The sequence below is a fragment of the Ictidomys tridecemlineatus genome, chromosome 2 (genome assembly GCF_052094955.1).
Source record: "Ictidomys tridecemlineatus isolate mIctTri1 chromosome 2, mIctTri1.hap1, whole genome shotgun sequence".
In the NCBI taxonomy this organism is placed as follows: Eukaryota; Metazoa; Chordata; class Mammalia; order Rodentia; family Sciuridae; genus Ictidomys; species Ictidomys tridecemlineatus.
In genome coordinates this window covers 105,473,386-105,485,803 of record NC_135478.1, presented here as the reverse complement: position 1 = coordinate 105,485,803, position 12,418 = coordinate 105,473,386, and the positions used below count along the sequence as shown (strand labels likewise).

The 12,418-nt window shown below is 48.8% G+C and overlaps 1 protein-coding gene across 1 annotated transcript in view; it reads left to right on the top strand.

The window, feature by feature from the left end:
* The window catches only part of Tmem132d (transmembrane protein 132D), a 493,054-nt gene that overhangs the window by 218,357 nt on the left and 262,279 nt on the right, over positions 1–12,418 (top strand). The window contains exon 3 of the mRNA XM_005336333.4: positions 10,041–10,187. Coding sequence (XP_005336390.2) covers positions 10,041–10,187 — 147 coding nt within the window. The remainder of the gene's footprint in view (positions 1–10,040; positions 10,188–12,418) is intronic.

Genomic DNA, 12,418 nt, shown 5'->3' with positions numbered 1-12,418 from the left:
CCATCTCAGCACACCTGAGACTGGGTCAGGGATGTGAAGCAGACTCGTTTCTTACAGTTCTGGATGGAGCTGGATGTCCAAGGTCCAGGGCTGCCTCATCCCATGGAGGAAGGCAGGAGGGCAGGAGCCCAGGCAGGAGCCAGAGGAAGAGGGCTGAACACCCCCCTTTATCGGGAGCCCACTCCAGTGATAAGGAACCCACTGCCAAGATCATGACATTAAGCCTTTCCTGAGCACAGAGCCCTCCTGGCCCACCCACCTCCTAGAAGTCCCCTTTCAACGCTATTGTATTGGGGGTTGAATTTCTAACACAGGAACTTCAGGGAGCCTTCAACTCTAGAGTGCTCTTACCATAATGAAACAAGTAAATAAGAATAAAAATTTTAAAAAATAATGCAAAATGATTGCAATAAAAATTATAAAGGGAGGCCCATAAGGAATGAGATCCTTCACCTAACGTATATGATAGGCATACAATTTTGCTTGCTTCAGGCATGGTTGGATCAGGACTCAATGCCATCAGGGCTTGATTCCTTTGCCTTCCCACAGGCTCACTTCAAGCTCAGTTGATTTGTGGTGAAATCCTCGGATCCCACACCCCTCAAGGCTCCCAGCAGGTCAGGGATGAGGAAGGTGATGGGGTAGGGGGTCCTGGGAATTCCTGAGCTTCATCAGTGTGACCCAATGACTGTGATCAGAAGAAGGAGAAGGCTGCTGGTCTGAGGTCATCCTTGCTGGGTACATGTAACCAAGGCCCAAGGAAGTGGAGTGACATCAAGGTAGACCACAGGCCACCGCAGAGCTACGGTGTCATAAAGAACGCTGTGCAAGGCAGCAGGGTAGGCTTCTGACTTGGGGGTCACATGGGTCCCTACACTTCCCCTGGTACCTCTGGAGGAGACCAGAGCTGGGACCACCCCATAACTGACCTGAGTGCTACAATGAAACACATCCAGGGGATGCTCTCTGGATCTGGAAGCTCCTTTTCATGGCCCCCTGTGTGCCAACTATTTATGTTTCTTCTTTTCTTTCTTCTCTTTTTCTTCAAATGAAAGCCTGCCTTTGAAAAGGTGCTCACAGAAACGGTTCTTGTTGAAATATAAGACACACGGACAGCCCTGGAAGAAAAGCAAAAGGAAGGAAATTGCCCCCAACAGATATTAAAATATGTCAAAAGCTATGGGGTTTAAAACATTAGGAACCGGTACGTGAGAAGGCAGACAGATCAATAAGAGCCAGCACAGAGGCCACATACAAGCCGTAAACATACAGATTTATTATGGATTAAGAACGGCATCTTAAATCAGAAGTACTGAACGGAGGGATCATCTAACAAATGGTCTGATGAGAACCGCACAGGGGAATAAAATTCGATCTCTATTTCACTTCTCAAACTACAGTGAATTCCAGAAGATTCCAGGGGTTGACCTCTGTCAACATCAGCTTCCTAATAAACCATGAACGCAGGACAAACAGGACAACCGAGAAATGGACAGAGGATGTGAGAAAGCATTTAAGGAGAAAGGAGATCAAATATAAATGTGTGGACAGACGCTCAGCATTACTAGTGCTTACGAAAATACTGTGCTCACTTATCAGACCCCAAAAGACAAAAAAAAAAAAGGCAAGAAAAAGCCCCTTTGAAGGCACCATCAATGTCTGTGAATGTGCAAATGGGGAGCATCTCCCCAAATGGCCATTTAGAGATTCTGTAGCAATGGACCATATGCACGAAGATTCCAGGATCTAAAAACGCTTACAACTTGTGCACTATGTATATACCAACAGCCCCGTAATGCATGCATGTAGCATGTGCGTGCTCTGCATGTACTATAAACACATGTAATGCATGTTCATTGTGTGTACCACATATACCATACACATGCAATAACATGTATGTGTGCACTACATATACACACTTGCAATAATACATTGTATGTGTGCTCTCTCTCTATATATATATACACCCATATAATAAATATAGGTTGTATACGTGCACTATATGTACATACTATACACATGTATAACACATAACAATCCAGTTTGTTAACCCTAGTACTGCTTTGTATTTAGGATATTTCCCTCATTAAAGAAGTGTACTTGAGCCATTCCCCTGGAACTCTGGTGACCACAGGCAGGAGACAGCAGCACGCAGTTCCAGCCCATGGGTGGGGAAATCAGAGGGTTGGGGCTCCTAACAGTGAAGTTATGTCCTCTTCCAAACCCTGGAACCAGACGCATCTCACCTTGTGAACCGCTGTGCCCTGGGAATGGAGCAGCGTCCAGTGTTCTGAAGCCCTGGCAGCTGGGAAGGCCACTTGGAGCTGTTTCTCTGCAAACACTTATCCTGCTCCCTGTGCTGAGGGCATTGATGTGGCTCACTCTGATCACTCTGAGACCCACTTGCTCTCTCGATCTGTCACTCAGATCTGCCATTGGAGCTCAAGGATAGTGGCTGATTCTGCTGTTTCTTCAAACACACCAGGGCTCTGGCTGGTGGTTATTGTCCAGGAGAGATGGAAAGAGGGTGAACGTTAGTTAGTTCAAATTACGAGGTGTCCAGGGTTCTGCGTAATGAGGGAAATAATGGTGATAACAATAGCCAAAACCTGAGTTCTGCCAGCGCTGGGCCGAGACCCCCTGCTGAGACCCCACTCAGGTCCAGCAGAATGAGACTCCTCTTCACATCTCTGCTGTTGAGTTTGATGACTGTGCGATGCGAGAGTGCGAGAGTCAGTGACATAGAGAGAAGGCCATTCCACTGTGATCATCCATGTGGGTGGCTCAGGCTGTGTGTCATTTAATGGTCTAGCACCAATGACTTGTCCAGTCGGAAACAGTGATGGGGTGGTGTGGCCCCTTCTGCCCTCTCTCCTCCCCTGCAGAGTCCATTTCCTGGAAGCCTGTGTGGAAGGACGCAGGTCCCTATCGAGGTTGTGTCTTTCAGAATGAGAAACATTGGTGTCCCTGGAGTCACCTTCGCCCTGTGAGCCCCTCAACACTGCTCTCACGTGATAAGCAGGAACATATTAGCACATCATCCTGGACTGCCAGGCGGGGTCAGTGCTCAGCAGGAATGAGGAAAGTGTGCATCCCCACTCCTGTGGGGCAAGGAGTAAACAGGATTTCAGAGACGTCTTTGTACGCTGTGCGTCTTTCCCTTCTTCCTGCCCATGTGCTCCAGTGACTAGCTTTGCCTTCAGCAGGAATGTGGGTAGTAAAATACGGCCAGTGGTTGTAAGAGCCGCTGCCTATGCAGGGCTTGGTGCTCTCCTCGCTCCTCCTTCACAGACTTGTCCACATAGGCACCGCGTGCAAGTCTGTGTGTCCAAGTCTCTTGTGCTGCCTCTCCCCCAGACTCTCAGCACCATGGCGGGAGGATGCCTGCGTGATCTCATCTTAACTGTACCGGGCACAGGACTCTGTGGCGGGGATCAGTGAAGGAATAAGCAGCCGTGCTGCCAACCCTGCTTCAGGCCTCCGTAGACAGGGCTTCTGTCGGTAGGCGGCATGGCTCCCTCCAAAGCCTCCTGGCTGGGGTGCAGTTCCAGCTGTCCCTTTTCCCTGCAGGGAAAACTGACCCTTCCCATGCACAAAGCGTCAGGAGGAACCCAGTGCTCAGAAGACTGAAGATTGTGTGCAGGAAGCTTTTAGCTCCAGATGGCATTTAAAAGCCAGTGAGCACCTGTGGGTGCTGGTAAAGAGAGCCACAGGTCAGTGGGGGCAAAAAGGATGGGCTCATCTATGCCAGGAGGAACTGGGGATCCCTAGAGCCAGCAGCCAGCTTTGTGGGAGACAGCACATGGGCTCATGCCTTGGGCCCAGATGCAACGCTCTGTGGCTTTAGCTTTACTCTCACCGGACTCTCCATGTTTTCTGCTTCAGGCTATTTTGTCTTTGGAGCAGATAGAGAAGAGAGATCAGAATGATCTATGAGAGAAACAGTATGCTTTAGATGATCAGAGCTGTCACAGTCAGTTGTATAGGTTGTGCACCACCTAACACTGGGAGGTATGATTTGTATTATAATATACATGAGTGGACCCCCTGGGGTTGGTCAGTGGACAAGTTGTATAGTGTACAGCAGTCCTGGGCAGGATCCTGCTTATGTGCAAGTGTAGACTGGGTGTGCACGCAGAAACTCTTGGGAGAATGACCACTAAATCATTGGTAGTTTAGGTTTAGAGTGGTGGGCGTTTGGGTGGTCTCTTCTCTTATGGCTTCAGGAGCATCCATTGTTCCATCAATCCACCTGTTCACCCTGCCAAGGTCCCCTAACACAACTCTCAGAAGTGATTCATGATGGAGTTCTGATCTCCCTCCATCATGGAAGATGATGGCACTCCCATCATGAAGGCAGCCAGGACTGGGGGGAGGGGGGGCGCTGCTGCCCTGGAGAGGAGGCCTGTGCCCACATTCTCAGCAGCTGCTCTTGGTGTGGGCTGTGCTTTCTAACAGATGGGATCCAGGCCCTTTAGTGTTTTGCTAGTCCACCCACCTCCATGCTGCTACAGGTGGGCCTGGCCTCTAAGAGACCACGCCATTTCCCTGAGACCTCACCCTTTTCAGAGGCCAACTCTTCCTAAGCCACACCCTCTCGGAGGCCCCACCCAGCCATGCCCTCCCAGAGACCACGCCCCCGGAGGTCCCGCCCTCCCAAGGCCGCGCCCACGACCTCCTGCCCAGGAAGTGGGCTTGAGGCTCCGCTGGCTGTAGAGGGGCACCTGGAGTGGCTCTTCCTCGTGCCTCGGGTCCTATTAGCAACTCACTGACAGCAGGCGGTCAGGACTAGTTGCACGTGACTGCCTTAGTTCCACCTTGACCTCTACCCAAACATGGCAGTGCCCACAGATTCACCTGCGCTCCTGCAGAGTTGAACCTGAAGCCGCAGTGCAGGGCCCGCTCTGCGGAGGGCCAGATGTGCTTTATTTAGTCCGCAGGGGAGAAGTCTCCACGCACCCTCTCCTTTCTCCAGGGGTGTGTGCGCGAGAGTGCGCCCAGTGATTGACAGGGCGAGGAGCAGCATCAGGATTTCTCAGCATGTTTATGGTTTTTATCTTGATACTTTCATTTTCTACTTTCGTTATGCTTTGCAGCACACATAATTTCAACAGGCCAAGTACAAAGTTTGTAAAATCAAAGGCCTCTATCAAAATAGCATGCCAAAGTGCATTTACTGGTAGGGTACACGATTAAAAAGTGGGCATCTGAGCTGGTAGATCATGGCTTGCACTCATCTCAGGTCTCCCTGTGGTCTGGCGTCCTGTGTGTGTTGCAGCAGTGCTGAGCCAGGACAAGGAGCCTTAGCAATAGTATTCAGGGACACAGAGAGGCCAGTGCTACACCAAGGCAGCAGGGGGCATGGTTCAGCAGGACTGAAGTGACCTCTGAGCAAGTGCACTCATAGACTTGTTGGCCAAGGTCAAGACGCAGGCTGGGACTGAAATGGGCTCTGAAAATGAGTGACAGGTGATAAGCTATGATGCATGTGGATCTGGTAGCAAATGATATTGCCATACAAATGTTTTTTTTTTTTGGTCAAGTAGAAATTAGAAGCCAAGATTGCAAATATAGTAATTCAGCTACTACATCTAAGAAAATGGGGCTTATTTTTTTTATTTGCCACAATTAATGACAGAAAATAAGTGAGGAGACAGAAAATAATTTTAGAAAGTTTTATTGTAATCCTCAAAGGGTTTTTGCTTGACTTCGAACTATTGGACAAACCATTTGCCCAATGTCTCCTTCAGTTAACCAGGAAGGATGCTGTTACCAAATCCTCAGTTGGTGTAGGTGCGTGACGTTCAGTGGAGGAGGGGATTGTGTGTCACTGAATAATGTTATGGTTTAGATGTAAGTTTCCCAAAGGCTCATGTGTGAGACAATGCAAGAACATTCAGAGGTGAAAGGATTAGATTAAGAGAGTTATAACCTGATCATTGCATTGATCCACTGAGGTGGCTTAACTGGGGGGTACTGCAGGAGGCAGGGTGTGGCTGGAGGAGGTGGGTTGGTGGGGGCTGTCTTTAGGTTTTCTGTTTTATCCTGGAGCTCGCTCTCTCCTGCTTCCTGGTTGCTGTGTCCTGAGCTGCTTTCCTCCACCATACCCTCCTGCTGTGATGTTGGGTTCAGAGCAACAGAGTGGGCTGATCATGGATAGAACCCCTGAATCCATGAGCCAAAACAAACCCACTGACCTGAAATCCCAGGCGTGCCTTTCCACAGAGGACAAGATCCCACTCCTCGCTTCTGAAGTGAGCACACCTGGGGAGCACTGTCACAGCAGCTGAGCCTCCGCTTGTCATAGAATGGCAAATGGAAAGAGTCAGGCCTGGCTCACATAAGGAGGGAAGGTGGAAAGCATCTCATTGGCTAAAGGACAGTGAACAAGCCAGGTTCAGAAACACTTGCATGTGTCAATCCTAGGGGACCAGAGAGAGAGAGGGAGGTGGAGCACAGGGGTGTCACAGGCCACAGTGCCGGATGGATTTCCTGCTCCTTTCTCTTCTGCTGCGTCTCTTTCTTATGATCAAATTCCAGAGAGACAGCTATTGGTTGGGCTGGCTTGGGTCCCCTGCCACTTCTTGCCCAGGGTGAAGGCTTGATGGCAATTTCATCATCAGGGTGCAGGTTGACCGAGGGCAGAACATGTAATAGGCTACTGCTACCTGGAATGGGAGGGGTGGGTCAGGGAGGGGCAAAAGTACCAATCCTGCAACCCCTTCTATATCCAGGTTCCCAGCTGTTCTCAGCTGTGTCAATCATGTGCCTGGCTACTTGGGATAGTGTGTGTATGTTGTAGGCACACTATGTCCATAATATTAATATCATACTTAATACATGCTTGAGCTCATATGTATTCTGCACAGAGAGTAGAGATTCGTTTTGCTTTATAAACATGGCATCCCCCCAGCCCAAGCAGGGTGTGCTGTGGCAATCCACCCTGCATGTGAGAGCTTTGGGGAAAATTATGGCCTTCCCCCCATCACCATGGTAGACATATTATTAAATATAAATCTGCAGCAAAGCGTCTTCGGAAATCAAGTACTATGTTTATCTTTGTGTAATGAGGCTGTCAATGTAACCTGTATTTATTGAACCACAAGTAGGTTATAAAACTTCCATTAATGACTGTAAGTAACTCAGTTGTCATAAACAAAGAAGAAATTAGCATTTGGTTCAGACCCAGTGGAGCCAATCCGCATGAGTTCTAAGAACTGCTGTAACGTTCCAAACACTGCCACTTGCGGCTCTGCGATAAGTGTTTCAAAATTATTAACACCACGCAGACATGCTTGGTGAGCTCTGGGGCTGTTTCCCTGAGGAGTGAGTTTCAGTAGCTGACGTAGTTCATGATCAATAACTACCCGTGGTGCACGGACCCCTTTCCGGAAACCAGCCTTCGCCAGGTCACCCAAAGCACGCCCTGGCAACATACCTTCTTTTAGGATGTTGTCTCATACTTATGAATGGCAATTTCCACATCCTGCTCGAAATCGCAGAAAGAATTGGCTCTTAGAGACACTACCCTCCAGGAGAGCTCCAGGTAGCTACAACATAGTAATAGCAACAAATGCTGGTACTGCCCAGGTTAAATAAGTAGCCTGTCTCATCTCAAGAACTTGAAAACCTTTCATTGGAGAAACTTTATCCTAACCCCAAATGACCTACTGTAGAAATAAAATTTAAGAAAAAATATAAACCCATTATATGTCAGGAAAGTCCCATGTATTGATATCTCCCAAATAATAGAACGCTTGCCAAAAATCTGGCCAGTAACCTATTTGTTTCAAGCAAATGTGATTCAATAAAGTTCCAGGGCACAGTAATTGGAAAAGCCCTTAGAATTCATTTTGTTGTAATAGTCACTGTCCCAGTGAATTGAATTTTTTTTTTTTTTTTTTTAACTAGTAAGTCTTCGTTGTCAACAATATGACTGAGTTTCAGCAAAGCAGGCATCATGACTCAGGGGCAAATCAGTACACGTGCTGGAGACCCCATATCACCCCCAAGGTCAACAAGTTGTTAGACTCACAGGACTCAACATCGAGTCACACTCACTGCTAAGAATTATTACCACGAGGGGATGCAAAGAATAATTTGCAGGGGGACAAGTCACAGAACTGAGTGCAGGGAGACCTGCAGCCAACACCCAGCGTCCTCTCCAGCTGCTGTCACAGAATGTCCTGCAGTGACAACACTGAGGGTTGTCCCCTCAGGAAGCTCACTTGAGCCTGGGAGTCAGGGCCCCATTGGGGACCATTCATCTATACACCCTGAGCCTGGAGTCAGGGCCCCCCTGGGGACTGGTGTCCCATATACCCTGAGCCTGGGAATCAAGGCCACACTGGGGACAGGTCAGTGCGGGCTCCACTGTCTGCACATCTGAGCCCAAAGCCTTCACCATTACCAAGGAGGCCCTGGAGGGACTTCCTGGACCCCAGCTCCTAGGTGCCAGCCCTGCTGTGAGGAGGGGGCTGCCTCAGGTCTGCTATGGGGAGCCTTTCCTGAAAGTGTCCTTAGTTGGGAGCAGTCATGTCTCAATTTTTCTGCAGGCTCCAGTCCTGGGAATGTCACCTTCTTCCAACCTTGCCAGCTCTCCTACCCGGGAGCAGGGGCCTCACTTGCCTCCTCTGATGATAACAGCCAGGGTTCAAGGTTCACACCCTGCTGTCTGGATACCTGGAACGTGGGGTCAGTCCACCTTGTGCTGCCTCCTACCAGTCACCTCAGTGACCAGGCTTCCAAAATCTTTGCTTTCCACAAGGGACAAGAAAGAGAAGACACGTGGGAATCACGGTTTCTTCAAGCACAGAGGCCGCTTGGGAATCCGGCAGCAGATGACTGTGGTATTCTGTCTCCGTATGCTCACTGTTGCATGCGCACTTTCCTTTGAGGTTTCTTAGGGAAGATTAGGAACATTTGAGGCCACCAGCTCTGGGCTCCCTTCTTCTCCTTCCTCCAGGGAACAGAGTCCCTGGTGCCTTGGAGGAATACTTGTGGGCACATCGCCTACCCCTCCCTGGTCAGAGGGGGACATGGCCAGCGTGCACTGTCAGGGTGCTCTGGGAAGTTTGCACTTGAATGAGGTGTGCCTAGACATCGGATGGCATGACCACGCTCACAAAGGTTGTGTAGCAGAGGGCGAGAATAGAGTGGGGTCCACCAGCCCAGCTCTGGCGAGCTCACTGGGAGGCAGCAGACATCAGGTGCCTGCAGGTCAGATCCTGCACCTGGCCATGGGCTGAGGGAAACCCACGTTCCCCTCTGCTTGGCAAAAATTAAACTGTTTCTGACTGCAGAGTGCATTTGTGAAATGGAAGGAAAAAATCTCGTGGTGAACTTAGCTGTGCATCCAGGGTGTGGTGAGCCCTCCATAACTATGAATGAGATGATGTGGTGGACAGGGTGATCATGGGGACCGGGATGGCAGCAGTGATGAGGACCTAGAAAGAGCAGAAACTGAGAAGCCTAGCAGACCTATGCAGATAAGATGGGTGCCCACAGGTGCCTAGGGCCACCTGTGTTCCCTCCTGTCTCAACTTTAGCATCCTATTGTGAACATGAGCACTGTTGGGGGAAATTAGGTACCTCACTTGCTGGTACACAGCAGGGGGCTCTCGGGGAAGGTGTATCCTTATTAGAACCTGTAGTTTTGCATGCTTAGCTCATTTCCTGTTTCCATTTAGTTTTCCCAATGTAAAGGTTTTCAGGCAGGCATGTACGTGTACATGTGCGTGTGCGGGTGCGTGTGTGTGCACGCGCCCATGGTGTTTTAATTAAAGGCATAAAGCAGCAGGAAGATCCTCTGTTTCCCCCTGTGTCTGGTTTGCTCCAGGCCAGTGTATTATCTTTATTAAAGTTAGGGGTACCTGGGAAGAACAGGGGGGCAGGAGGCGGTGGCAAACTCGTATTTAACTGCTATTGCTCGTGAGCTCTGAACTTCAAGGTGGCAGCATGTGAATGAGCTCACGGCCTGCTCCCACCAGCAGGACCCAGGGCCCCAGAGCATCTCAGACATGGCTTCCTGTCTCCAACAGGGCAAAGGTGAAGAAGGGTGTGAACATCGTGGGCGTGCGAGCCAGCAGCCCTTCCATCTGGGATGTCCAGGAGAGCGCGGAGTACACCGGGAGGTACGCGCCAGCTGTCATCATCTGTCAGAAGAAGTCTGGCGGCTCAGAAAACAGGTGAGTCACACCCTGGCTTCAACCTGTGTCCATCTACTGTGGAGGTGATGGAGGCCTTTTCCTACAATCGCTGAGCTCTGTCTGCATGGTGACTGTGTTCAGTGGGTTGTTATTAGTGCCTGCAGCAGGACGGACGGATTCCTTCGGCTGGGAACAATGCACTCTAATTCACAGTGGACCTGTCAAACCACAGCACAGCTCTGGCACCTGTGAGGACTACTCCACGCAGGTGGAGTGATCTGCAGACCAGGCTGCACTTCCCCATGACCTCCTGCTAGCTCACAGCATTAGGTGAGCCCAGAGTCTGGGCATCTTGCAACGTGGCCCATTTTGCAAGCGTCAAAGGCCAGAGTGCAATCCTCCCTGTGCACAGGGAGCCTCCCACATTGCCCAGTATGATGGTGTTTGTGTGCAGGCATATTCTGATGGATCAGGGAACTATTGGCTGTGGAATTACAGGGAATTGTGAATCACTCTGGGGAGAAATTAAAACCCGAATCTGTCTCTGATACCCACCAAATTAGAAACAATCAGTTCACAGCTGGGCAGAGAGAGACTTGGAGACTCGGTAATTTCTGATTTATTCCACTTTCTCAGAATCTCATTGTGGCTCTGGAGAATTCCTAGTCTGGTCACATTTTTGTCACTTTTAGGTTTCTTTTTTGCTTTTCATATTGCTGAAAATCTGAACAATAATGAAAGGAGGAATCTGGGTATGTAGGCCATTATTTCTGGAATGAAGTTTTAAACTTCATAGCTCCATGTTTGGAAAATGTATTCATTTTCCATTATTTATTATAATACAGAGGTAATGAATCTCGGTTGACAGTTATTACTTTTTTTTTTTCCGTGGTTCATTACCAAGGAGCATTGGAACCCAATTCGGGGGTGATTCGATTTGAATTCCCTTCTGTGCCCTTTGCTCAATGTGGGAGCTGAGAATCTGGGTCGTCAGCAGCGATAGCTTGTCCTCTTCCTCTTGTGGCCAGTATTTGAAGATGTTTTTTTCCCCCTGAAGATTCACTTGTGGAGCCAATGAGAGGAGAAAGAGGAAGTGTGTATTTGAGTTTTGAGTTCTTTCCTGGTGTTTATGCAGTTATAGTGGCTACATGGGTGGGTTGGATGACCCCACACATGTGCATGGTTAGTGTCCACAGCTTGCCGTGGGACACGAGGTGCTCTCTCTGCAGAAGTTTTTTTTTTGTGTGTGTGTGTGTGTGTGTTGACAGCTGTAAAAATTAGAACAGTTGGGTAGATGGATGAAAAAATGGGTAGATTGATGGATGGATGGATGGATGGATGAATGGATGGATAATGGATGGATAATTTGTTCTTTACCAGAAGAGGAAGGTAAGTTTGGGGGAAAGGGTCTCAACCCATGCTCTTTTATTTTTTATTGTGATCTCTTTTTGCCATCTACTGTCTTGAGTTATTAGAATTGGCATTTGTAATGTTTTCTATGAGTTGTGAAAGGATTTGAACCATTAATAAGCACTTTTTTAAACTTATTTCTTTTGACTTTTTGATTATAATTAAATCTCTCTTGGGCACAGAGGGGAAGACTAGAACCCTCCGAGGGTGGAGGGTGGCAGCTACCATGGAGGTGAAGCTGCTCTTCTGTGGATTTCCAGATTCTCACCCTCTAAATGCACATGGATTTGCTGCCTCTGGCTCTTCTTTCATCCAAGTCAGTGTCTTCTCTGAGAGACAAGGCCCTCGTGGGACATTCAGGTGCCTCCAGAGGCTTGGTATCCCTGCACCATCTGCCTAGGGAAACTTCTTCATCCCTCACCATTTCCAATGCCAGGATTGGAAACTTGACCTCAGAGCAGGAAATAGAAAAAGCAAGTTTGTACACACACATATGATTGTATGTGTAGTGCCTTCTGTGTATGTGCTCAGAAAAGGTATCATGTGTGCACATAGATATGGCCACATCCATCTAAGCATGCTCCTACATGCATATGTTGTATGTGACATGTAAGTCACATGACATACTTGCTGAGGGACACATTGCATTACATCCAGCAGGCATTGCTTGATGAGGGAAATCTAAGCTGGAAGCTCTTTGGGTTTAGGAATCAAGGCTGGTTTGCAGCTGGGTGCCAAGCCTAATGGCATGTTGGGTACACAAAGGGCTGTCTACAAATGCTCCTTGAAGAAGTGTTGGAGGGAGACCATGTTTCTGCTAGTGTGTGTAGTGGGATAACATCTGTGCACACCTGTACTGA